The 27,232-nt window shown below is 46.2% G+C and overlaps 1 protein-coding gene across 1 annotated transcript in view; it reads left to right on the top strand.

Annotated features, from left to right (window-relative positions):
- The window catches only part of LOC142198461 (uncharacterized), a 29,509-nt gene continuing 2,277 nt past the window's right edge, over positions 1-27,232 (top strand). Inside the window, exons 1-15 of the mRNA XM_075269497.1 lie at positions 1-34; positions 3,338-3,415; positions 3,893-4,033; positions 4,160-4,339; positions 4,417-4,540; positions 4,623-4,714; positions 5,702-5,804; positions 6,862-7,744; positions 7,984-8,122; positions 14,302-14,404; positions 15,572-15,920; positions 16,168-16,465; positions 24,336-24,483; positions 24,567-24,658; positions 25,351-25,453. Coding sequence (XP_075125598.1) covers positions 3,920-4,033; positions 4,160-4,339; positions 4,417-4,540; positions 4,623-4,714; positions 5,702-5,804; positions 6,862-7,744; positions 7,984-8,122; positions 14,302-14,404; positions 15,572-15,920; positions 16,168-16,465; positions 24,336-24,483; positions 24,567-24,658; positions 25,351-25,453 — 2,728 coding nt within the window. The 5' untranslated portion in view covers positions 1-34; positions 3,338-3,415; positions 3,893-3,919. The remainder of the gene's footprint in view (positions 35-3,337; positions 3,416-3,892; positions 4,034-4,159; positions 4,340-4,416; positions 4,541-4,622; positions 4,715-5,701; positions 5,805-6,861; positions 7,745-7,983; positions 8,123-14,301; positions 14,405-15,571; positions 15,921-16,167; positions 16,466-24,335; positions 24,484-24,566; positions 24,659-25,350; positions 25,454-27,232) is intronic.

Genomic DNA, 27,232 nt, shown 5'->3' with positions numbered 1-27,232 from the left:
CTGTGCACACATAGATGCAGCTCAGCAGGTCGGGGTAAGTTGCACAGTCTGCGCGGTCACTGGCAGGGGTAGACAGACCTCACAGGACAGAAAGAGGGACACAATGCACCGCACATTATGCACATTTAGCTCCACCCAGGGGCCACATGGTGGTTCAGTAGTTAACACTGCAGCCTTACAGTGCTGGAGTCCTGGTGTTCAAATCCCACCAAAGGCAAAAAAACCATCTGCAAGGAGTTTGCATGGATTTCCATCCCATATTCCAAAAAAGACATACTGATAGGGAAAAATGTACATTGTGAGCTCTATGTGGGGCTCACTAGCTACATAAAAAAAAAAAAAAAAAAAAAAAAGAAGGCTCCACCCACTTCTGTGTTGACCCCGCCCATTATAGTTCTTCCAACCCTAATGTGCCCCCTCACAGTATAATCCTCCTCCAGTCACCCGTACACTATATGTCCCCACATTATAATGTTCCCTTACAGCTGCCCCACAGTATTACGTCCCTCTCCTGGTGCCCCAAATTAAACTGGCAGAAACTAGAGGGGACATGAAACTGGGGCAGCTGGAGGGGGCATTAACAGTGGGGGTAGTTGGAGGGGGCAATAAATTAATGGCACCTGCAGTGGGACATGAAACTGGGGGCAACTAGAGGCAAACAGATCCCCCTCCAGCTACTCCCACAGTTTAATGTCCTCCGCCAGATGTCCCCATTTTAATATCCCTCTTAATCCCGCGCAGTTTAATGTCCCCCTCCATCTCTGCCCCCAGTATAATGTTCCCCTTCCATCTCTGCCCCCAGTATAATGTCCCCCCTCCATCTCTGCTCCCAGTATAATGTCCCCCTTCCATATCTGCCCCCAGTATAATGTCCCCTCTCCATCTCTGCCCCCAGTATAACGTTCCCCCTCCATCTCTGCCCCCAGTATAACGTTCCCCTTCCATATCTGCCCCCAGTATAACGTTCCCCTTCCATCTCTGCCCCCAGTATAACGTTCCCCTTCCATCTCTGCCCCAGTATAATGTCCCCACTCCATCTCTGCCCCCAGTATAATGTTCCCCCTCCATCTCTGCCCCCAGTATAATGTTCCCCTTCCATCTCTGCCCCCAGTATAATGTCCCTCCTCCATCTCTGCCCCCAGTATAATGTCCCCCCTCCATCTCTGCCCCCAGTATAATGTTCCCCTTCCATCTCTGCCCCCAGTATAATGTTCCCCTTCCATCTCTGCCCCCAGTATAATGTTCCCCTTCCATCTCTGCCCCCAGTATAATGTTCCTCTTCCATCTATGCCCCCAGTATAATGTTTCCCCTCCATCTCTGCCCCCAGTATAATGTTCCCCTTCCATCTCTGCCCCCAGTATAATGTCCCCCTCCATCTCTGCCCCCAGTATAATGTTCCCCTTCCATCTCTGCCCCCAGTATAATGTTCCCCTTCCATCTCTGCCCCCAGTATAATGTCCTCCCTCCATCTCTGCCCCCAGTATAATGTCCTCCCTCCATCTCTGCCCCCAGTATAATGTCCTCCCTCCATCTCTGCCCCCAGTATAATGTCCCCCCTCCATCTCTGCTCCCAGTATAATGTTCCCCTTCCATTTCTGCCCCCAGTATAATGTCCCCCCCTCCATCTCTGCTCCCAGTATAATGTTCCCCTTCCATCTCTGCCCCCAGTATAATGTCCGCCCTCCATCTCTGCTCCCAGTATAATGTTCCCCTTCCATCTCTGCCCCCAGTATAATGTCCCCCCTCCATCTCTTCTCCCAGTATAATGTTCCCCTCCCATCTCTGCCCCCAGTATAATGTCCCCCCTCCATCTCTGCCCCCCAGTATAATGTCCCCCCTTCCATCTCTGCCCCCAGTATAATGTCCCCCCTCCATCTCTGCTCCCAGTATAATGTTCCCCTCCATCTCTGCCCCAGTATAATGTTCCCCCTCCATCTCTGCCCCCAGTATAATGTTCCCCCTCCATCTCTGCCCCAGTATAATGTTCCCCCTACATCTCTGCCCCCATTATAATGTCCCCCTTCCATCTCTGCCCCCAGTATAATGTTCCCCCTCCATCTCTGCCCCCAGTATAATGTTCCCCTTCCATCTCTGCCCCCAGTATAATGTCCCCCCTGCATCTCTGCCCCCAGTATAATGTCCCCCCTCCATCTCTGCCCCCAGTATAATGTTCCCCTTCCATCTCTGCCCCCAGTATAGTGTTCCCCTTCCATCTCTGCCCCCAGTATAATGTCCCCCTCCATCTCTGCCCCAGTATAATGTCCCCCCTCCATCTCTGCTCCCAGTATAATGTTCCCCTTCCATCTCTGCCCCCCAGTATAATGTCCCCCCTCCATCTCTGCCCCCAGTATAATATCCCCCTTCCATCTCTGCCCTAGTATAATGTTCCTCTTCCATCTCTGCCCCTAGTATAATGTCCCCCCTCCATCTCTGCCCCAGTATAATGTTCCCCTTCCATCTCTGCCTCAGTATAATGTTCCCCTTCCATCTCTGCCCCCAGTATAATGTTCCCCTTCCATCTCTGCCCCAGTATAATGTTCCCCCTCCATCTCTGCCCCCAGTATAATGTTCCCCCTCCATCTCTGCCCCAGTATAATGTTCCCCTTCCATCTCTGCCCCCAGTATAATGTCCCCCCTCCATCTCTGCCCCCAGTATAGTGTTCCTCTTCCATCTCTGCCCCCAGTATAATGTCCCTCTTCCATCTCTGCCCCAGTATAATGTTCCTCTTCCATCTCTGCCCCCAGTATAATGTCCCCCCTCCATCTCTGCCCCCAGTATAATGTTCCCCTTCCATCTCTGACCCCAGTATAATGTTCCCCTTCCATCTCTGCCCCAGTATAATGTTCCCCTTCCATCTCTGCCCCTAGTTTCATGTTCCCCCTCAATTTGTCATCAAAGTTTAACATAAAAACACTGATACTCGCCTTTCCTCGATCCCCTGCCGTTCTGTCTGCAGTCTCAGTCTGTTCTCGGTAGCTGCAGGCACGATGTGAGTGAAGTCATCACATCACGATTAGAACCTGAGCACAGCGGGGAAGCAGGAGCTGTGCCGACAACTCCTGCTTCATTCAACACTGTACTCCGGACACAGATGAGGGAAATGCCGACCGAGACTGCGGGACATGACCATGAATCCAGGAATGTCTCACAGAATTTGGGACGTATGGGTAGGGGACATTTATCAGTTTGGTTATATCTGTGAATGTGACGCCACTGGTGAAAGTTGGTGTATAGTGAAGCCTATTGGGTTGTTGCTGTGTCGTCTCCTTGTCTGGTCTTCTTTTGGGTGTGATATTTATCTGCTGTTCCATCTTATCGGGATGTGTTCACACAAGACGCAGAATTCTGTCATGGAATGTAAAGGTTGAAAATCCTCCAAAAGTAATCGCACCACTCTTCAATTTCCTCTGCAGGTGAGCGAGATTTCTTAAAAATTCATTCACTTTGTTGCTTACGTAATTTTCTGCCTGCAAATCCCATGAAAAATCCAACAGGTCTACACCCTGTGTGAACAGACACCAAGGCATGAGGGCAAGCAAAAGATTTATTATGAACAAGCATTATGGGATTGTGTTTTAGCAGCATTTCGCTATTCGTGGACTGTTTACAAATAATGGTTGTTCAGATCCTCGGGAACAGTTTTGTCTTATCCTTAAGAATCTAATCACAGGGACCCCAAGAGATCATGGGAATGTATAGGGGCAAAACAATCCAGACAAATTCAGCATGTCCAAATCCCAAAGAAGGGTATAACTTTCAAAAACAACTCTACCCAAAAGTGGACATCTACACCTACATGTCTCTAATCCATACATGTTGCTTAGTATGATAATTTTTTCCAGGGTATTTTCTGGTGTTTTTAGCATTTTTTCATCTTCTTCCCATTTTAGGTTCCTACAATATATTCTTATCTTTTGATGTCATCTTCCATGGTCCCGGCTGAACTGTCAAGGATGGACATGGACAGGAACAAGGTGGCGGAGGCCATATTTAACCTCACCCTAGAGATCCTGTACCAGCTTACTGGAGAGGTGAGAGACGCTGATGATGTCATCATTACATCATACTTATCTATAGTAATAACAGACAGACATGGCTGTAGAGGAGATGGACTCTGGACATTTATGTAGTGATCTGTAATTTCTCTCCATGAACAGGACTACACAGTAGTTAAGAAGACCTCTAGTGGGCGCTGTCAGGCTCCTGTGTCTGAAGATTGTAGAAGAAACCCTACATCAATCCCGGGGCCTCCACCTCACCCCCTGATACAGGAGGAGATCAATGGACAGAAGATCCTAGAACTCACCAATAAGATGCTGGAGCTGCTGACTGGAGAGGTGACACTGCTGGGAATGCTGGGACTTTATACAGTAACTGGAGGGCTCTGGTGATGACTGTATCATTGTGTTGTCAGGTTCCTATAAGGTGTCAGGATGTCGCTGTCTATCTCTCCATGGAGGAGTGGGAGTATGTAGAAGGACACAAGGATCGGTACAAGGAGGTCATGATGGAGGATCTGCAGCCCCTCACATCACCAGGTAATAGACATGACTATATACACATGGACTTCCATTATTTGTATGTACAGAATGAATCCAGCCCCGTCTGTGTTTCCTACAGGTAGATCCAGTAAGAGGACAACCCCGGAGAGATGTCCCAGTCCTCTTCTACCACAGGGTTGTAAGGAGGAAGAAGTCTCACCAGAAGATCAGGTAGATGGAGATATCGCTAAGATGAGTAGATGGGGTTTAAGGCCGGTTTCTCACGACCATGATGGGGCTGTGTGTCGTCCACATGGTCCAGCCATGGTTCATATGATCAGGACTCTCAGTCTCGTAGTCATCTGTTGCCACAGTCTCAGTCCCCTATCACAGTTCTGTGGTGAGGCAGAGACTCCTCGCATCATACAGTACCGTGTAAAAGTTTTAGACAGGTGTGGGAAAATGCTGCAAAGTAAGAATGCTTTCAGAAATAGAAGGGTTAATAGTTTCTGAAATATAAATCCTATCAGTATTTGGTGTGACCTTTACCCTTTGCCTTCCATCAGTTCTTCTGGTATTTGCAAACAGTTTTTGGCAGAACTCGGCAGGGAGGTTGTTCCCGCCGCCATCTTGTTGAACTAAGCACAGATCTTCTGTGGATGTAGATTTGCTCCAATCCGTCTCTCTCTTTATGTCATCCCAGACAGACTGGATGATGTTGAGATCAGGGCTATATCTGTGGGGGCCGGATCATATGTCACAGAAATAACCTATTAATTCTTCTATTTCTGGGGTATTCTTACTGCGCAGCATTTTTCCACACTTGCTGAAGACTTTTGCACAGTGCTGTAGATGACTCTGATGCTGTGAGTCCTGTCCTTATGAGCTGTGGTCCAGCCAACACATGGGCCGCATTTCTTGGCCTGATTTTGGTTGTGTGAAATATGGCCTTAATGCCCTCTGTTCAGTCTTGTATACATAGCCACAATCTGTATACAGTGTGCAGAGATGTACGTGGTGGAGCTGGAGAACTGCCGCTCCACTCCCATTACATTACCTTGTATGCAGCTTCTGGCGTAAAATCCGCTGGTTGGTGCGGGGTCTGGATGTCTCATCAATCAGATATTGATGATCTGGACAATCCCTTTAAAACCTTTTTTGGTTATGTAAAACTCTCTCAGGGAATTCTCCGCCATCTTCACCTGATTTATTTCTCAGGATATAGAGCTGAACAGTAACGATCTGATGGACCTGGTGGTAAAAGAAGAATCGGCGACAGATGTGAGTGAAGATGAGGAGTCTAAAGAAGACGTATATACAGGTGAGCAGAAAACCCTTCCTGCTACTTCACCTGCTGCACTGTGTATATTCTCCTTTTAGTTCTTACCATCTGTTAATAGCCACCCCTTCACTGATTCCAGCTCAGTTGGAATTTTCTCTCTAGCCCCCAGCATTCCTGAGCAACAAGTGCAGTTAGTTTTGATGCCTGATGTGCTATTTAAGCTCTGTACTGTCAGGTGGACAGTGTCAGGCAGGGGGCCTGATTCAGAGCTCCAATCAGAGGCAGCCAGTGTCAGAGCTCAGAATCACACCCCCTTGTCTGTTCCTGCCTGACCCTACCCTCTTGACAGTAAAGAGTCTAAATAGCAGATCAGGCACGAAAACAAACAGCATTGATTGCTCAGGACTGATGGGGGCGAGTGAGAAAAAATTCCAACTGTGGACGGACGGGTATTAATTCATGTAAAGAGCTGAACTTGTTGGAAGTGGTGAATGTTCTTTCAATATGGCTGAAAATGGGATAATGTTATAGGTAATAACGCGCACTGGGCCTTTAAAGTAGGGATGTGAAAATACAACTTAGAGGGGTTGTCTGAGCCCCACGAAGGTTTGTTGCTAATGACCTGTCCACAGGATTGTCAGAGTCTGACACCCGGACTGTGCACTGATAAGCAGTTTTGGCTGCCGAAAGTATATGACTGGATTAAAGCTGTAGTTCTTCATCTCCACCACTACAGTGCACAGGGTAGGAAGCAGTATACAGTGTACAGTGCTCCATACAGTGCTGCATCAGGGAACTGCAACCCCGGAGAGCTGCTGCCGGCCGCTGAAACAGCTTGTCAGTGCAGGGTCCGGATGTTGGATCCCGACCTATCTGATACTGATGAGAAACTAAACTGCAATGACTCTGTTCTGCCACTACACATAGAACAGCGCTATCTGCTTCCTGTTCCATTCTCTGTGTATCAGTTGTGGAGAACAGATCGATAGGGGTGCTGGATGTCGGACCCTCACTCTTTAGGATAGGTCATCAATATTTTTAGCTGCAAAACCACTTTAACATTTGAAAATAATAAAATGAGTTTTATATTTGTCAGATTTCTGTCACGGGAGCTCGGAGGGACAGCAGATATCTTCAGATGTTAAAGTTGAAGACTGTGATATCAAGAAAGAGCCATCTGAAGAGCGCAACAACACCCCAGAGATACCCGAAACTTCTCTCCACAAAGACCTGCCGTCTGATCTTCCTGAAAAAGACCAATCTTCAGTTTCCTTGAAAAATATTCCACAAGGCAAAAATAACATAAAGGGCGGTAAAAATCAAAAAGGTCACAAGGGGAAGAAGATAATTTCATGTTCTGAATGTGGGAAGCATCTTCGTAATAAAAAATATCTCATGGAACATCTGAGATGCCACACAGGAGAGAAGCCATATTCATGTTCAGAATGCGGCAAGTCTTTTACCCTGAAATCAAGTTTGTACTTACATAGTAGAATTCACACAGGAGAGCGGCCGTACTCGTGCACAGAATGTGAGAAGAGCTTTAGGCAAAAGATAGGTCTTATCATACATCAGAGAATTCACACGGGGGAGAAGCCATTTACATGTTCAGAATGCGGGAAAAGTTTCACCAAGAAAGCGGACCTTATCCCACATGAGAGAATTCACACAGGAGAGCGGCCGTACTCATGCACAGAATGTGAGAAGAGCTTTAGGCAAAAGATAGGTCTTATCATACATCAGAGAATTCACACGGGGGAGAAGCCATTTACATGTTCAGAATGCGGGAAAAGTTTCACCAAGAAAGCGGACCTTGTCACACATGAGAGAATTCACACGGGAGAGAAGCCATTTATATGTTCAGAATGCGGGAAAAAGTTTACGGTGCAGTCACATCTTGTCAGACATAGGAGAATTCACACAGAATTGTCTCAGGGACAAAGTCCTTTTCATATCCTGAATGTGGGAAATGTTTTGCAGTAAAATCACAAAAAGTACACCAAAAACAAAGATGGCAAATTGTACCAAATATCTAAGAAGTCCAAGAATATACATAAAGAGTGCAGTCCCAAAAGTCATAATAATAACTAATAAAATTTCAGGTTTTCTTTTTTGGGTGTGTACTTTTTTTGTTTGTCTGCTTGGACTTGTATAAGGAAGAATTCACACAGGAGACATTGTAGAATGTTGTAAGTCTGCTTGGGGACCCGAAAAACAGAAACCCAAATCGCTTAGAAAGTGGTTACCGGCCAAAACCAGAAGACCCCATAGACAATAGGCGGATTCAGGGGACAGAATTCCAGAATGGAAACCAAGCAATAGTGAGAACCCAGCCTGACTCAGCCACAGAGTCTGCGGTGCGAGACGCCCCCGATCAGCCCCATTTACCTAATCCTATGTCCTAGTGGAATGCCAAAGCTCTGCTTCGACTTTCCACCACAGGATGCCACAGGGGCGGAAGTGAAGAGGTATTTGAGGCAGATGTCCACCCTAAATTCCTCTTAATTTTCAGTTGTGTGAACAGCCCCTTCCTTGATCCACCATAGAAGATCTTTGATCCTTTCTCAAAATGGGATCTCCTTGAAGACGAGAAAATGTTTATTGACCGAAAGCTGTCTCACGACCAAAGATCACGTCATATCCTGAAGGCGGGAAAGGGCCTGCCGTGAATCACGAAATGTGCAACACCAATAAAATGGCGGCACCTCTATAAGTTAGAGAAAGGCGTCAATAACAACCAATTGTACCAACTGTCTAAAGAAGTCCAAGGAGAAACATGGACAGATTAAAATAACTTCATTAGAATTTTCCATTATAATTCTTATTTTTGCAATTTTGGACTTCTTTGGTGAATTGGGACAAAGAATATGGTAATAAAATTAAATTTTTTTGCTAGTGCATGTTATATGTGTAAATGAGAGAATTCACACAGGAGATAGAATGTGAAGAAAATGGGAAAACTTTTACCCATAATTCTGTTTCCAGTTTAAAAAACAAAAATTAAAATACAATTAATCAGAATGTTTTTGTCGTCTTTTCGTGGCTTTCACAACTTTCCCCTTATTTGTATATAAATTCATGGCGGTTGCTTTTACTGAAGTAGAAGATTTGGGAACTTTTGAAGACTTGATCAAAATGGAAATATTTGTGTCTCCTCCACCACGAGGGGCTCGGCCAATGACTGGAGGACATTGGGGCACATTTATCTATTTCTCTTTGTCTTACCCGATCAATCCCGTTCACAGTGTAAGAAACATTTCTGAATCTGTCGTACGAAGCTCCAAAATTCTGACTCAAATATCATCCGACTAAACGTGTCGAGCTTCACCAGGAGACAAATTTTGTACAAACAATTTTGGCACAATAAAATGTAGACAAACTCGTAGACCGTACAGACCAAATATTCGGTTCACGTATCAAAAACCCTACAACATAAGCAAAACCAAATCCTCTCTCACTTATTGAGGAGACAAATATGGGGCACATGATGGGAATTTCTGGCACACAAAGTAAATCGACGTAAATTCCGTAAGTTTACGCCATTTTATATTTGGGAACTTCACACCAGTCTCATAAATCTGCCGTATTTCTCTGCTCTTTCTGTCCCGCACTGTACATAAACATGTTGTAACTTTCCATAAATTTTGGCGTAAATGTAAACAAGTATTGGACTTCTATTGACGAATATGCCCAAATATGTTAGCAACGTGTAATAGAGGTCAGACCTGCCTGTAGTAGTCGTGGCTTTGATGGGGTGAGTATTGGCAGAATTTAAGCCCTCCTTTAAAAAGGATCAGGGGCTGCTCTATTGTCAAGGGCAAGATATGGGGGGTGCAGTAGTAGCAGTTGCCTGCAGAGTCCTGAAGGATTTCCTGCCATCTTATGTATGCCACAGCTCAGAGGATGGGAGTGGTAGTGATGGATGATGTGCCACCTGCTAGGCCGAGTACACTCCATCAAACACTCCAGAGCTCTTCCTGGGCCAGACACTGTCAAGGGGGTTCTGCAGCACTACCTGATGGTGGTGGTAGTAGTTCCCCCGGGGCGCTTCCATTTGGGTAGTGGACCTCTCCTCTCTGAGGCAGTCTGCTGTTAGTCAGAAGGGCCCTGAGGGTGAGGCGGGGACAGCTCAGAAGTCCAGAGATGCAGTGAAACAGGTAACAGTTTATTTTGGCAACTGGAACAGAAGTAAACGGCAGCTATCATATGGGGGTAGTAATACAACATTATCCAATCCTCCAGCCTTGGTTATAGGGATGTGCCAGCTCTATGGTATACTCCACCACTGCTCCTCCTCTTGTGCCTCCACCAGATGCTGATAATAGTGGTGCAGGAGACCTGGCAGGGGTCTGGTTACCTATAGACTGAGCCTGTTCCTCCTGTCAGGGTCCTCTCTTGTTCCTCCTGGCACAGCACAGATAACATCCAATATTCCAGACAGCATCAACTCCCTGCTTAGGCCTGTCTATAGTTGAGCCTGGGGCAGAAGATCCTCCTTGATGGCTGCAAGGCTAGCCATTGGGCCTCTGTCCAGCTGCTGGGTGCTCTGCACTCTGTACTGCACTAAATGCTAGACTGAACTCAACTCTGAGGACCAATGGTCACTGTGGAGATTAGAGTCTCCTACAACCCGCCCAGTGGCCTTTGATTGACCAGGACTGAACCAAGGCTATGGTTTGAAGAACGAGGGGGAAATTAACAAGAGAAAACTGCAAACAATGACATAAGACAGAACATAAAGGACGGGACATATCAACATAACCCAGAGGCACAATAGACAAACACATAAAGAAGTAGCGCTCTGGGATGCTGCATGTATACTACTATTCCCTGTCGTCCTACCAGCAGCACAATACGGGGGAATTTTATGCCCGTGTGCTGGTAGAACAGGCAGAATTTTTAATCAGCCAATTTAAACATGCATGGCTTGACCCTTTCAGAGGGCACAGAGACCTCACCCCGCATGTGTTTTTTTTCTGTCCTGTGTGACTGGACAGGTGGTGGAGACCTTGTGGCCTCCTGTATGGTTTGGAAGACGGTGTCTGTAGACCCTTCTTCTTTCCCTTTAGGTTTATATTGCAGTCTTTTGTCTTCCCTGATTTGCAGGGTGTTACTGTTTGTTTCAGCTGTGTTACAGCTCATTCACTGCCGGCAGTAAGGTAGGCCGAGTCCTCTCCAGTGTTTCCTCTCTGTTTAGTGCAGAAACTAAAAGCCCTAATACCTATTGCTATGGGCGCTCCATCAACTTCCTTTCATTCTGTTACTTCTAGAGGATAAAAGTCTGACCACAGTCATGTGATTTTTTACGGTCCATGGTCATGTGATTTTTACGGTCCATGGTCATGTGATGAGTACACAGGTGCCGCTCGTTACAGACACAGCCTCCCCTGCCAGTGTCCGGAGATGACTCTCAGCCTGCACTGTGAAGAAGCAGCACCCCAGCCCCCTCCATCCCTAAGAGCGGGGAGCGCGTCATCCCCTGGAGCTGCTGCTGCCCGGCCTGCAAGTGTCCGGAGTGCTTGTTCACAGCGCAGGCTGAGAGTCGACTCTCAGCCTGCACTGTGAACAAGCAGACAGCGGGGATCCCTGGCTGCATCCCGCGATTGACCCATATGTACATTGCGATCGACCGGTAGATCGCGATTGACGTATTGGGCACCCCTGCTCTAGAAGGAACAGAATGTATGACAGCAAGCCGAAATCTAGAAAACCGTGAGGAATTGATACAGAAAGTATATTGGAAAATTGTTTATCTTTTTATGGTACATTTGCTTGTCAAACTTGGTCTGAAAGTGGCCAACCCCTTTAAAGCCTCCTTCTCGCGTTGGGTTATGGAGGCTATAAAAATCTGTTTTGCAGCCGAAGATTTATCTCCGCCAACCCTCCTAAGAGCAGTCTCCACTTCCTGGGCGGAGAACAGGGCTCTGCCCTTGGACCAAATCTGTGCTGTTGCCTCCTGGGCTTCCGAACCAACCTTCATGAGTCACTACTGTCTGAGTACGTGTACCCCAGGAGCCACCGATTTTGGGCGAGCTGTATTAAGCTCTGTATGAGGAGAGGTCCCACCCTAGGAGATTACTTGCTATCTCCCCATATTGTGCTGCTGGTAGGACAACAGGGAATCAAGGATTATGTAGATAATCTGTTTTCCCTTAGTCCTAACAGCAGCACAAGGCTTCCCGCCCTATTATCATTATTATTATACTACCCTTGCATTTACACGCAGGGGGGAGGTCTCTGTGCCCTCTTAAAGGGTCAAGTCATGCATATTTAAATTGGCTGATTAAGAATTCCGCCGGCAGAAAATACCCCTATTGTGCTGCTATTGGGACTAAGGGAAAACAGATTATCTACATAATCCTCGGTTCTAAATAGCACAATACAAACTGCAACTTGTCCCAAAAAAATGAGCCCTCACAAAGCTCCGTCAAAAAAAATGGGAAAAATATTAACCCCCAAACTAGCCTGCGTCTGTATAGGGTTGAAGCCTGTTCACACCCAGCAGCCTCCGTTTCTTCCCCCTGAATAGTTTTTGTTATTCACATGGATTTCTGCAAATCCTATTTAGAAACAACTACGACAAATCTGCTGCGTGTGAACATACACCTGTATCCACAGCTCCAACTGACGGCAGGCACAGCCCAAGTGGGCGATATCCCCGGCGACATCTTTATCTAATGCCCAAATAACCAAACCTTATGGAAAACTAAGAAAAATATTCCCCGGGAAGACTCAAGGATTACAAGGGTTTTACACACACAGCTCTGCTATATGCACATTACAAAGACACAGCTCAGCCCTCCAGACACTGCACACACAGCTCTGCTGCATTCACACCTTCAGTACAACTACATGCACATAGCGCACAGTACTGATCATGTGATCACTCGCCTCCTCCTGTGTATGTGCCTGGTCACATGACCATGACATCACTGCAGGTCCTGTGCACACATAGATGCAGCTCAGCAGGTCGGGGTAAGTTGCACAGTCTGCGCGGTCACTGGCAGGGGTAGACAGACCTCACAGGACAGAAAGAGGGACACAATGCACCGCACATTATGCACATTTAGCTCCACCCACTTCTGTGTTGACCCCGCCCATTATAATCCATTCCCCCCCCCATGTGCCCCCACACAGTATAATCCTCCTACAGACACTCGTACATTATATGTCACAGAATGCAAAGGTTAAAAATCCTCCAAAGAAAATCGCACCACTCTTCAATTTCCGCTGCAGGCGAGTGAGATTTCATAAAAATTCATTCACTTTGTTGCTGCCGTATTTTTCTACCTGTAAATCCCATGGAAAATCCAACAGGTCTACACATGTGTAAACAGACACCAAGGCATGAGGGCAAGCAAAAGATCTATTAAAAGCAAGCATTTTGGGATTGTGTTTTAGTAGCATTTCGCTATTCATGGACTGTTTACGAATAATGGTTGTTCAGATTCTCAGGACCGGTTTTGGCTTATCTTTAGGAATCTAATCACAGGGACACCGAGAGATCAGCGGAATTTATAGGTGCCAAGCACACCAAATTTTCAGAAACAATCCAGACAAATTCAGCATGTCCAAATCTCAAAGAAGGGCATAACTTACAAGAACTACTCTTATTTAGAAGGACACAAGGAGGTCATGATGGAGGATCAGCAGCCCCTCATATCACCAGGTAATAGACATAACTATATACACATGGACTTCCATTATTTGTATGTACAGAATGAATTCAGTCCCTGTCTGTGTTTCCTACAGGTAGATCCAGTAAGAGGACAACCCCGGAGAGATGTCCCAGTCCTCTTCTACCACAGGGTTGTAAGGAGGAAGAAGTCTCACCAGAAGATCAGGTAGATGGAGATATCGTTAAGATGAGTAGATGGGGTTTAAGGCCAGTTTCTCACGACCATGATGGGGCTGTGTGTCGTCCACATGGTCCAGCCATGGTTCATATGATCAGGACTCTCAGTCTCGTAGTCATCTGTTGCCACAGTCTCTGTCCCCTATCACAGTCCTGTGGTGAGGCAGAGACTCCTCGCATCATACAGTACCGTGTAAAAGTTTTAGGCAGGTGTGGGAAAATGCTGCAAAGTAAGAATGCTTTCAGAAATAGAAGGGTTAATAGTTCATGAAATATAAATCCCATCAGTATTTGGTGTGACCTTTACCCTTTGCCTTCCATCAGTTCTTCTCGGTACTTGCAAACAGTTTTTAGCAGAACTCGGCAGGGAGGTTGTTCCCGCCGCCATCTTGTTGAACTAAGCACAGATCTTCTGTGGATGTAGACTTGCTCCAATCCGTCTCTCTTTTTCTCATTCCAGACAGACTGGTTGATGTTGAGATCAGGGCTATATCTGTGGGGGCCGGATCATCTTTCACTGAAATAACCTATTAATTCTTCTTTTTCTGGGGTATTGGGTATGGGTCTGGATGTCTCATCGATCAGATATTGATGATCTGGACAATCCCTTTAAAACCTGTTTTGGTTATGTAAAACTCTCTCAGAGAATTCTCCGCCAACTTCACCTGATTTATTTCTCAGGATATAGAGCTGAACAGTAACAATCTGATGGACCTGGTGGTAAAAGAAGAATCGGTGACAGATGGGAGTGAAGATGAGGAGTCTAAAGAAGATGTACATACAGGTGAGCAGAAAACCCTTCCTGCTACTTCACCTGTTGTACTGTGTATATTCCTTTTTTAGTTCTTACCATCTGTTAATAGCCACCCCTCCACTGATTCCAGCTCAGGTGTAATTTTCTCTCTAGCCCCCACCATTCCTGAGCAACAAGCGCAGTTAGTTTTGATGCCTCTTGACAGTAAAGAGTCTAAATAGCAGATCAGGCACGAAAACTAACAGCACTGATTGCTCAGGACTGATGGGGGCGAGTGAGAAGAAATTCCAACTGTGGAGGGATGGGTATTAATTCATGTTCAAGAGCTGGACTTGTTGAAGGTGGTGAATGTTCTTTCAATATGGCTGAAAATGGGATAATGTTATAGGTAATAACGTGCACTGGGCCTTTAAAGTAGGGATGTGAAAATACAACTTACAGGGGTTGTCCGAGCCCCACGTTGGTTTGTTGCTAATGACCTGTCCACAGGAGAGTCGGAGTCTGACACCAGGACCAGGGGCGTAACTACCGTAGAGGCAGCGGAGGCGGCTGCCACAGGGCCCGGGCCATTAGGGGGCCCGGTGACAGCCGCTACTGCTGCATTTTTTTTTCAATAGGCTGTTACGGGCCCTATTCACTTGCCGATCCTGGCTGGGGATGGGATCGGCAAGTGACACCGCGGGCCCCACAAAGACTATCATTATACTCGGGGGTCTGTTGTTTATATCAGTGTAAAAACTTTGTCTTATTGTTTAAAAGGCTCTAAATCGACTTTTGCACATATTTAGCGCCGAAAAGGGAGGCAGGTAATTATTATTCTTCATCGTTTAATAATTTTTACGGTATATTTGACGATATTAGCATAAGATTGCACTTAAGCCGACTGCTGCGGCAACCATAAAGATACGTGTGCTGTAGCGCCTTCGATGTGTAAGTCATATTTAAGATGTGCCTTTATTTCTGTTATGCAATTTTTGTATAAAATTTTGGAACTTATACAGCTTTGAAGGTACTCCTGTTAGATGTCGTGCAACTTTTGTTATAAGCGTGCTCGCTTAGTCCCGGTCAGAATTTGTACACCCATGTTATTGACCCGGATAAAGCAGTGACAGGCAGTGTCTAATTTGCGCTGCTAGTGCTTGGTTAATGTAAACTTTATCTCTACTGATGTAAATAGTTATGTTTTGTTATTAACAGCCATTGTTTCAGAAATGTCAGAATCGGCGGTGGAAACCGAAATGGGTGAAACACCTGACATTACAGACAAACCTCGCAAACGACAACGTCTTGATGGCAAACGGGAACTGGCAAAGAAACTCCGTATTAAAAGTCACTCATCCGGGCCACCTTGTAATTGCAATAAACTGAAATGTTACAGTAAAATTCCAGCTCAGTGTCAAGAAGAGTTGATTTTGAAGTTCACCGCTTATCAGACACGCAAAGACCAGGATGCATTCCTTTCTACACTTCTGAAGGCCGTGTCCATAAAACGCCGCAGGCCACGGAATGATCCCCTGGAAGCTAGAGTGCGTCAGCGTTCATTCCAGTTTTACTTACCTGTTCAATCAGAAGATGGTTCATATGTTCAAGAGATGGTTTGCTGCAGTATGTTCATGGCCACTTTCGGAATAACTCGACGCAGAGTCCGCTTCATTCAGGGTAGTTTGATTAAGAATGACCTCCCACCAGTTGACAGAAGAGGAACACACAAATCACGCCCACACGCGCTGACTAATGGTGACCTAGAAACGGTTCATGCCCACATAAAGTCATTACGTGGCCGAAAATCACAGACATAGGAGAATTCACACGGGGGAGAAGCCGTTCTCCTGTTCGGAATGCGGGAAAAGTTTCATTCAGAAATCAGAATGTGTCAAACATCAGCAATCACACTTTAAGCGGGTGGCGTGTCCCATATGTAACGAGGAGTTTCCCCAGCGCGCAGATCTGGTCCAGCATCAGAGACTTGTTCACCGAGTGGAGAAAGTGCTTTCGTGTCCACAATGTGAGAAATGTTTCACCCTGAAATCTCAACTTCTGGAACACCAGAGAATTCACACAGGAGACAAGTCCTACATTTATGTTCAGAACGTGGGGAACATTTTTCCGGCCACTCAGATTGTATTAAACATCACAGAATTGTCTCAGGGACAAAGTCATTTTCATGTCCTGAATGTGGGAAATGTTTTGCAGTAAAATCACAAAAAGTACACCAAAAACAAAGATGGCAGGTGCTGCGATAAGTTAGAACAAATTGTACCAAATATCTAAGAAGTCCAAGAATATACATAGAGTACAGCCCCAAAAGTCGTAATAAAAGTAATAACTAATTGTGATGAATCGCAGTCTCGCCCAGAACCACTTTGGCGCAGAAACCGCGATCACCTTCTTATCTATACCGTCCACTCTCACAGCCAGAGAGAGGACCGGGCCTTATAGGATAATACGAGAAGAGCCTTCTAAAGTTTTACAGTTTTATTAACCCAAGATGGTCGACACTAGTCAGCCAGAGATATATATAAAGATATACTCTGGCGGTTACAAGCTTATACGGTTACAGAAAGGTATGTGCAGTAAGATAAAAAGAATAAAAGATTAGAAACAGGGATATAATACCAGATTCGGTCTCCGGAATTCCACTCATGAAATCCAGGGCACATAGCTTTAGAGTATTTTTAGGTAGTCCACAGATGGAAAGGAGTTGATGACCCCATTAACAGAATAGTCCAGGGTGCATGGTATTTCCATAGGCGTTAGTCAATAGTCCAAGGGAACATGTTCCGCAGCACCTAGTGACACATGCCAGCAGACCAGGAAGAACACAGCCAAACAACAAAAGACGCCGGGTCCTGGCATGGGTGACAATATATCTCCCCTCAGCCCCCTCCCACAATGAGGTCAGCAAGGTGGGCAACTCAGCCCCCTCACCTTATACCAGAATAACTATAAATGGCCATAACTCTTTACCAGGTGAACCCACTGTTTGGCTAGGGGCATGATGGGGTTCCTCACAAAATCCCCATCAGGTAGAGACCAAGGACGATTTCCCAATTCCCTATGGGTAACGAGTTCAGCACTGGAACCCCTCCTAGGCCTCTGATTGGATCGTGCTTGGGCTCGAAACGTGCGGCCTGGTACTGTGCACAGGAGGAAGTTATTGTCATGACTGTATCATTTTTCCTGTGACCATAACTTCATAAATCCCATAACTGACTGAAGTTTTAACGGAGTCGAGCAGTCTACTACTAGGTGTTAGAACTTTCAGAGCCAGGATGGCCCCCTGCTAGGATTAACGAAGTTCGCACAGACATGCTAATGCCATGCCCAGGGTGAAACACAGGGATGATCAAAGCCACTTCCAGGGGGTAATCGTGGACACTATCTCTCACATCCTGCTAATCAGGTAGAGGGAATCCATCTGAGGCAAATGGGGAATATATCTGAGAAAATGGGAAAAAATCATAACTCTGGGCCATTCATCACACTAATAAAAGTTTATGGTTTTCTTTTTTGGAAATTTTGGGTGTCTACTTTTTTTTGTTTGTCTGCTTGGACTTGTATAAGGAAGAATTCACACAGGAGACATTGTAGGATGTTGTAGGTCCGCTTGGGGACCCAAAAAACATAAAGACAAATTGCTAAGAAAGTGGTTACCCGCCAAAACCAGAAGACCCAATAGACAATAGGCGGATTCAGGGGACAGAATTCCAGAATGGAAACCAAGCAATAGTGAGAACCCAGCCTGACTCAGCCACAGAGTCTGTGGTGCGAGACGCCCCCGATCAGCCCCATTTACCTAATCCTATGTCCTAGTGGAATGCCAAAGCTCTGCTCTGCTTCGACTTTCCACCACAGGATGCCAGAGGGGCGGAAGTGAAGAGGTATTTGAGGCAGATGTTCACCCTAAATTCCTCTTCATTTTCAGTTGTGTGAACAGCCCCTTCCTTGATCCACCATAGAAGATCTTTGATCCTTTCTCAAAATGGGATCTCCTTGAAGACGAGAAAATGTTTATATCCTGAATGCGGGAAAGGGCTTGCCGTGAAATCACGAAATGTGCAACACCAATAAAATGGCGGCACCTCTATAAGTTAGAGAAAGGCGTCAATAACAACCAATTGTACCAACTCACTAAAGAAGTTCAAGGAGAAACATGGCCAGATTAAAATAACTTCATTAGAATTTTCCATTCTAATTCTTATTTTTGCAATTTTGGACTTCTTTGGTGAATTGGGACAAAGAATATGGTAATAAAATTAAATTTTTTTGCTTAGTGCATGTTATATGTGTGAATGAGAGAATTCACACAGGAGATAGAATGTGAAGAAAATGGGAAAACTTTTACCCATAATTCTGTTTCCAGTTTAAAAAACAAAAAATAAAATACAATTATTCAGAATGTTTTTGTCGTCTTTTCGTGGCTTTCACAACTTTCCCCTTATTTATATATAAATTCATGGCGGTTGCTTTTACTGAAGTAGAAGATTTGGGAACTTTTGAAGACTTGATCAAAATGGAAATATTTGTGTCTCCTCCACCACGAGGGGCTCGGCCAATGACTGGAGGACATTGGGGCACATTTATCTATTTCTCTTTGTCTTACCCGATCAATCCCGTTCACAGTGTAAGAAACATTTCTGAATCTGTCGTACGAAGCTCCAAAATTCTGACTCAAATATCATCCGACTAAACGTGTCGAGCTTCACCCGGAGACAAATTGTGTACAAACAATTTTGGCACAATAAAATGTAGACAAACTCGTAGACCGTACAGACCAAATATTCGGTTCATGTATCAAAAACCCTACAACATAAGCAAAACCAAATCCTCTCTCACTTATTGAGGAGACAAATATGGGGCACATGACGGGAATTTCTGGCACACAAAGTAAATCGATGTAAATTCCTAAGTTTACACCATTTTATATTTGGGAACTTCACACCAGTCTCATACATGTGCCGTATTCTTCTGCTCTTTCTGTCCCGCACTGTTCATAAACATGTCGTAAATGTCGTTCACCATAAATTTTGGCGTAAATGTAAAACAAGTATTGGACTTCTATTAACGAATATGCCCAAATATGTTAGCAACGTATAATAGAGGTCAGACCTGCCTGTAGTAGTCGTGGCTTTGATGGGGTGAGTACTGGCAGAATTTAAGCCCTCCATTAAAAAGGATCAGGGGCTGCTCTATTGTCAAGGGCAAGATATGGGGGGTGCAGTAGTAGCAGTTGCCTGCAGAGTCCTGAAGGATTTCCTGCCATCTTATGTATGCCACAACCCAGAGGATGGGAGTGGTAGTGATGGATGATGTGCCACCTGCTAGGCCGAGTACACTCCATCAACCACTCCAGAGCTCTTCCTGGGCCAGACACTGTCAGGGGGTGTCCTGCAGCACTACCTGACGGTGGTGGTAGTAGTTCCCCCGGGGCGCTTCCAGTTGGAGAGGGGACCTCTTCTCTCTGAGGCAGTGTGCTGTTAGTCGGAAGGGCCCTGATGGTGAGGCGGGGACAACTCAGAAGTCCAGAGATGCAGTGAAACAGGTAACAGTTTATTTTGGCAACTGGAACAGAAGTAAACGGCAGCTTCCATATGGGGGTAATAATACAACATTATCCAATCCTCCAGCCTTGGTTATAGGGATGTGCCAGCTCTTTGGTATAATCCACCACTGCTCCTCCTCTTGTGCCTCCACCAGATGATGATGCTGATAATAGTGGTGCAGGAGACCTGGCAGGGGTCTGGTTACCTATAGACTGAGCCTGTTCCTCCTGTCAGGGTCCTCTCTTGTTCCTCCTGGCACAGCACAGATAACATCCAATATTCCAGACAGCAGCAACTCCCTGCTTAGTCCTGTCTATAGTTGAACCTGGGGCAGAAGATGATCCTCCTTGAAGGCTGCAAGGCTAGCTATTGGGCCTCAGTCCAGCTGCTGGGTGCTCTGCACTCTGTACTGCACTAAATGCTAGACTGAACTCAACTCTGAGGACCAATGGTCACTGTGGAGATTAGAGTCTCCTACAACCCGCCCAGTGGCCTTTGATTGACCAGGACTGAACCAAGGCTATGGTTTGAACAATGAGGGGGAAATTAACAAGGGAAAACTGCAAACAATGACATAAGACAGAACATAAAGGACGGGACATATCAACATAACCCAGAGGCACAATAGACAAACACATAAAGCAGTAGCGCTCTGGGATGCTGCATGTATACTACTATTCCCTGTCGTCCTACCAGCAGCACAATACGGGGGGGTTTTCTGCCCGTGTGCTGGTAGAACAGGCAGAATTTTTAATCAGCCAATTTAAACATGCATGGCTTGACCCTTTCAGAGGGCACAGAGACCTCACCCCGCATGTGTTTTTTTTCTGTCCTGTGTGACTGGACAGGTGGTGGAGACCCTGTGGCCTCCTGTATGGTTTGGAAGACGGTGCCTGTAGACCCTTTTTCTTCTTTTTTCCTTTTAGGTTTATATTGCAGTCTTTTGTCTTACCTGCTTTGCAGGGTGTTACTGTTTGTTTCAGCTGTGTTACAGCTCATTTACTGCCGGCAGTAAGGTAGGCCAAGTCCTCTACAGTGTTTCCTCTCTGTTTAGTGCAGAAACTAAAAGCCCTAATACCTATTGCTATGGGCGCTCCATCAACTTCCTTCATTCTGTTACTTCTAGAGCAGGGATAGGGAACCTTCGGCTCTCCAGCTGCTGTGAAACTACAACTCCTATCATGCTCTAGTCACTTCCATGGGAGTTCCAAGAACAGCAGAGCAAGTATGCATGCTGCGAGTTGTAGTTTTGCAACAGCTGGAGAGCCATACGTTCCCTATCCCTGTTCTAGAGGATAAAAGTCTGACCACGGTCATGTGATTTTTTATGGTCCATGGTCATGTGATGAGGACACAGGTGCCACTCGTTACAGTCACAGCACAATATTCAGACAGCTGCCTGGTAATCAGCTGTGCACCTGTGTCCTCATCACATGACCATGGACCGTAAATCACATGACCATAGTCAGAGTTTTATCCTCTAGACCAGGGGTGCTCACACTTTTTCAGCATGTGAGCTACTTTATAACATGACCAAGTCCAAAGATCTACTACCCACTTCTTGTGGGCGGGGCCAGGACAGGCTGTGGGCGGGGCTGGGCGGAGCGTGAGAGCAGGAGACAGCGGCGTTCTGTGGCCACCCAGGGATCCCCGCGGTCTGCTTGTTCACAGCGCAGGATGAGAGTTATCTCTGGACACTGGCAGGCTGGGGCTGCGGCAGCCTCCGCTGCCAGTGTCCGGAGATGACTCTCAGCCTGCACTGTGAAGAAGCAGCACCCCAGCCCCCTCCATCCCTAAGAGCGGGGAGCGCGTCATCCCCCGGAGCTGCTGCTGCCCGGCCTGCAAGTGTCCGGAGTGCTTGTTCACAGCGCAGGCTGAGAGTCGACTCTCAGCCTGCACTGTGAACAAGCAGACAGCGGGGATCCCTGGCTGCAACCCGCGATTGACCCATATGTACATTGCGATCGACCGGTAGATCGCGATTGACGTATTGGGCACCCCTGCTCTAGAAGGAACAGAATGTATGACAGCAAGCCGAAATCTAGAAAACCGTGAGGAATTGATACAGAAAGTATATTGGAAAATTGTATATCTTTTTATGGTACATTTGCTTGTCAAAATTGGTCTGAAAGTGGCCAACCCCTTTAAAGCCTCCATCTCGCGTTGGGTTATGGAGGCTATAAAAATCTGTTTTGCAGCCGAAGATTTATCTCCGCCAACCCTCCTAAGAGCAGTCTCCACTTCCTGGGCGGAGAATAGGGCTCTGCCCTTGGACCAAATCTGTGCTGTTGCCTCCTGGGCTTCCGAACCAACCTTCATGAGTCACTACTGTCTGAGTACGTGTACCCCAGGAGCCACCGATTTTGGGCGAGCTGTATTAAGCTCTGTATGAGGAGAGGTCCCACCCTAGGAGATTACTTGCTATCTCCCTGTATTGTGCTGCTGGTAGGACAACAGGGAATCAAGGATTATGTAGATAATCTGTTTTCCCTTAGTCCTAACAGCAGCACAAGGCTTCCCGCCCTATTATCATTATTATTATACTACCCTTGCATTTACACGCAGGGGGGAGGTCTCTATGCCCTCTTAAAGGGTCAAGCCATGCATATTTAAATTGGCTGATTAAGAATTCCGTCGGCAGAAAATACCCCTATTGTGCTGCTATTGGGACTAAGGGAAAACAGATTATCTACATAATCCTCGGTTCTAAATAGCACAATACAAACTGCAACTTGTCCCAAAAAAATGAGCCCTCACAAAGCTCCGTCAAAAAAAATGGGAAAAATATTAACCCCCAAACTAGCCTGCGTCTGTATAGGGTTGAAGCCTGTTCACACCCAGCAGCCTCCGTTTCTTCCCCCTGAATAGTTTTTGTTATTCACATGGATTTCTGCAAATCCTATTTAGAAACAACAACGACAAATCTGCTGCGTGTGAACATACACCTGTATCCACAGCTCCGACTGACGGCAGGCACAGCCCAAGTGGGCGATATCCCCGGCGACATCTTTATCTAATGCCCAAATAACCAAACCTTATGAAAAACTAAGAAAAATATTCCCCGGGAAGACTCAAGGATAAGGATTACATGGGTTTTACACACACAGCTCTGCTACATGCACATTACACACACAGCTCTGCTACGTTCACATTACACGCATACCTCTGCTACATGGATGTTACACACACAACACTACTACATGCACTTACACACACAGCTCTGCTACATGTACATTACATGCACACGGCTCTGCTACATGAGCCTTACACACACAGCTCTGCTACATGCACATTACAAAGACACAGCTCAGCCCTACAGACACTGCACACACAGCTCTGCTGCATTCACACCTTCCGCACAACTACATGCACATAGCACACAGTGCTGATCATGTGATCACTCGCCTCCTCCTGTGTATGTGCCTGGTCACATGACCATGACATCACTGCAGGTCCTGTGCACACATAGATGCAGCTCAGCAGGTCGGGGTAAGTTGCACAGTCTGCGCGGTCACTGGCAGGGGTAGACAGACCTCACAGGACAGAAAGAGGGACACAATGCACCGCACATTATGCACATTTAGCTCCACCCACTTCTGTGTTGACCCCGCCCATTATCCTTTTTTTCCATGTGCCCCCACACAGTATAATCCTCCTACAGACACTCGTACATTATATGTCCCCACAATATTAAAGGGATCCTCTCATTAAAACTCAATTTTTTCTGCCTGTTGCATAGGAATAGCCTTAAGAAAGCCTATTCTTCTCCTACCTTTAGATGTCTTCTCGGGGCCGCCGTTCGGTACATAGTCCGGGTTTTCGTCGGTATGCAAATGAGTTCTCTCGCAGCACTGGGGCCGTCCCGTAATGCTGCGAGAGAACTCTCCATCTTCTTCAGAAACGGGTCTTCCTTGCGTCTTCTTCTGGTGCTGGCATCAAACTTCTAGACCTCGAGCAGCCAACTGTGCATGCCTGCCAGCCTCAATACTGTGCAAGTGGCCATTTTCTTCTGCATGCGCAGTCGGCTTTTCCCTAGGCCTAGAAGAAACACAAGACACACAAATCTGTCACAGAATGCAAAGGTTAAAAATCCTCCAAAGAAAATCGCACCACTCTTCAATTTCCTCTGCAGGCGAGTGAGATTTCATAAAAATTCATTCACTTTGTTGCTGCCGTATTTTTCTACCTGTAAATCCCATGGAAAATCCAACAGGTCTACACCATGTGTGAACAGACACCAAGGCATGAAGGCAAGCAAAAGATCTATTAAAAGCAAGCATTTTGGGATTGTGTTTTAGTAGCATTTCGCTATTCATGGACTGTTTACGAATAATGGTTGTTCAGATCCTCAGGACCGGTTTTGGCTTATCTTTAGGAATCTAATCACAGGGACACCGAGAGATCAGCGGAATTTATAGGTGCCAAGCACACCAAATTTTCAGAAACAATCCAGACAAATTCAGCATGTCCAAATCTCAAAGAAGGGCATAACTTACAAGAACTACTCTTATTTAGAAGGACACAAGGAGGTCATGATGGAGGATCAGCAGCCCCTCATATCACCAGGTAATAGACATGACTATATACACATGGACTTCCATTATTTGTATGTACAGAATTAATTCAGTCCCTGTCTGTGTTTCCTACAGGTAGATCCAGTAAGAGGACAACCCCGGAGAGATGTCCCAGTCCTCTTCTACCACAGGGTTGTAAGAAGGAAGAAGTCTCACCAGAAGATCAGGTAGATGGAGATATCGCTAAGATGAGTAGATGGGGTTTAAGGCCGGTTTCTCACGACCATGATGGGGCTGTGTGTCGTCCACATGGTCCAGCCATGGTTCATATGATCAGGACTCTCAGTCTCGTAGTCATCTGTTGCCACAGTCTCTGTCCCCTATTACAGTCCTGTGGTGAGGCAGAGACTCCTCGCATCATGCAGTACCGTGTAAAAGTTTTAGGCAGGTGTGGGAAAATGCTGCACAGTAAGAATGCTTTCAGAAATAGAAGGGTTAATAGTTCATGAAATATAAATCCCATCAGTATTTGGTGTGACCTTTACCCTTTGCCTTCCATCAGTTCTTCTCGGTACTTGCAAACAGTTTTTAGCAGAACTCGGCAGGTAGGTTGTTCCCGCCGCCATCTTGTTGAACTAAGCACAGATCTTCTGTGGATGTAGACTTGCTCCAATCCGTCTCTCTCTTTCTCATCCCAGACAGACTGGTTGATGTTGAGATCAGGGCTATATCTATTGGGGCCGGATCATCTTTCACTGAAATAACCTATTAATTCTTCTATTTTTGGGGTATTGGGTATGGGTCTGGATGTCTCATCAATCAGATATTGATGATCTGGACAATCCCTTTAAAACCTTTTTTGGTTATGTAAAACTCTCTCAGAGAATTCTCCGCCAACTTCACCTGATTTATTTCTCAGGATATAGAGCTGAACAGTAACAATCTGATGGACCTGGTGGTAAAAGAAGAATCGGTGACAGATGGGAGTGAAGATGAGGAGTCTAAAGAAGATGTATATACGGGTGAGCAGAAAACCCTTCCTGCTACTTCACCTGTTGTACTGTGTATATTCCCCTTTTAGTTCTTACCATCTGTTAATAGCCGCCCCTCCACTGATTCCAGCTCAGGTGTAATTTTCTCTCTAGCCCCCACCATTCCTGAGCAACAAGCGCAGTTAGTTTTGATGCCTCTTGACAGTAAAGAGTCTAAATAGCAGATCAGGCACGAAAACTAACAGCACTGATTGCTCAGGACTGATGGGGGCGAGTGAGAAGAAATTCCAACTGTGGAGGGACGGGTATTAATTCATGTAAAGAGCTGGACTTGTTGAAGGTGGTGAATGTTCTTTCAATATGGCTGAAAATGGGATAATGTTATAGGTAATAACGTGCTCTGGGCCTTTAAAGTAGGGATGTGAAAATACAACTTAGAGGGGTTGTCCGAGCCCCACGATGGTTTGTTGCTAATGACCTGTCCACAGGAGAGTCGGAGTCTGACACCAGGACCAGGGGCGTAACTACCGTAGAGGCAGCGGAGGCGGCTGCCACAGGGCCCGGGCCATTAGGGGGCCCAGTGACAGCCGCTACCGCTGCAGTTTTTTTTCAATAGGCTGTTACGGGCCCTATTCACTTGCCGATCCTGGCTGGGCTGGGATCGGCAAGTGATACCGTGGGCCCCACAAAGACTATCATTATACTCGGGGGTCTTTGCAGACCCCCGAGTATAATGATTGGCGGACCGGGAGAGGTAAGGGAACATAACAAACAGCGTTACTTACCTCTCCATGATCCTGCCAGGCCTCCGTCCTACTTTTTTTTAATTTTTTTATGTAGATTGTGAGCCCCACATAGAGCTCACGATGTACATTTTTCCCTATCAGTATGTCTTTTTGGAATATGGGATGAAAATCCATGCAAACACGGGGAGAACATACAAACTCCTTGCAGATGGTTTTTTGCCCTTGGCGGGATTTGAACACCAGGGCTCCAGCGCTGCAAGGCTGCAGTGTTAACCACTGAGCCACCGTGTGGCCCCTGCCTCCGTCCTACTTTGTCTGACGTCACATGAACCCAGCATGCTTCCAGGGTCATGTGACATCCGACGTCATTAAAGAAGGACGTGAGCGGCGGTCGACAGCGTAGGAGCCGGGAGACAGGTAAGCAACAGTGTTTTTTTAAAAAATGTTTTTATTCCCCGGGTCTCCGATTATTATACTTTTATATAATATACTATTATACTATATTATTATTATCTTTTCAGACCCCAGAGTATAATAATTGTTTATGGGTGTCCACAGAGGGACATACTGTAATACTGTGTACAGGGGCCACTATTGGGGTTAATAGTGTGTGCAGGGGCCACTATTGGGGTTAATACTGTGTGCAGGGGACACTATTGGGGATAATACTGTGTGCAGGGGCCACTATTGGGGTTAATACTGTGTGCAGGGGAAACTATTGGGGATAATACTGTGTGCAGGGGCCACTATTGGGTTAATACTGTGTGCAGGGGCCACTATTGGGGTTAATACTGTGTGCAGGGGCCACTATTGGGGTTAATACTGTGTGCAGGGGCCACTATTGGGGTTAATACTGTATGCAGGGGACACTATTGGGCATAATACTGTGTGCAGGGGCCACTATGGGGGATAATACTGTGTGCAGGGGCCACTATGGGGGATAATACTGTGTGCAGGGGCCAGTAAGGGACATAATACTGTATGCAGGGGCCACTATGGGGGATAATATAGTGTGCAGGGGTCACTACACTATGGGGGATAATACTGTGTGCGGGGGCCAGTA

The sequence above is a fragment of the Leptodactylus fuscus genome, chromosome 3 (assembly GCF_031893055.1).
Source record: "Leptodactylus fuscus isolate aLepFus1 chromosome 3, aLepFus1.hap2, whole genome shotgun sequence".
NCBI lineage: Eukaryota > Metazoa > Chordata > Amphibia > Anura > Leptodactylidae > Leptodactylus > Leptodactylus fuscus.
Note: the sequence above shows the minus strand (reverse complement) of the source record. Positions and strands in the feature narration are given on the sequence as shown.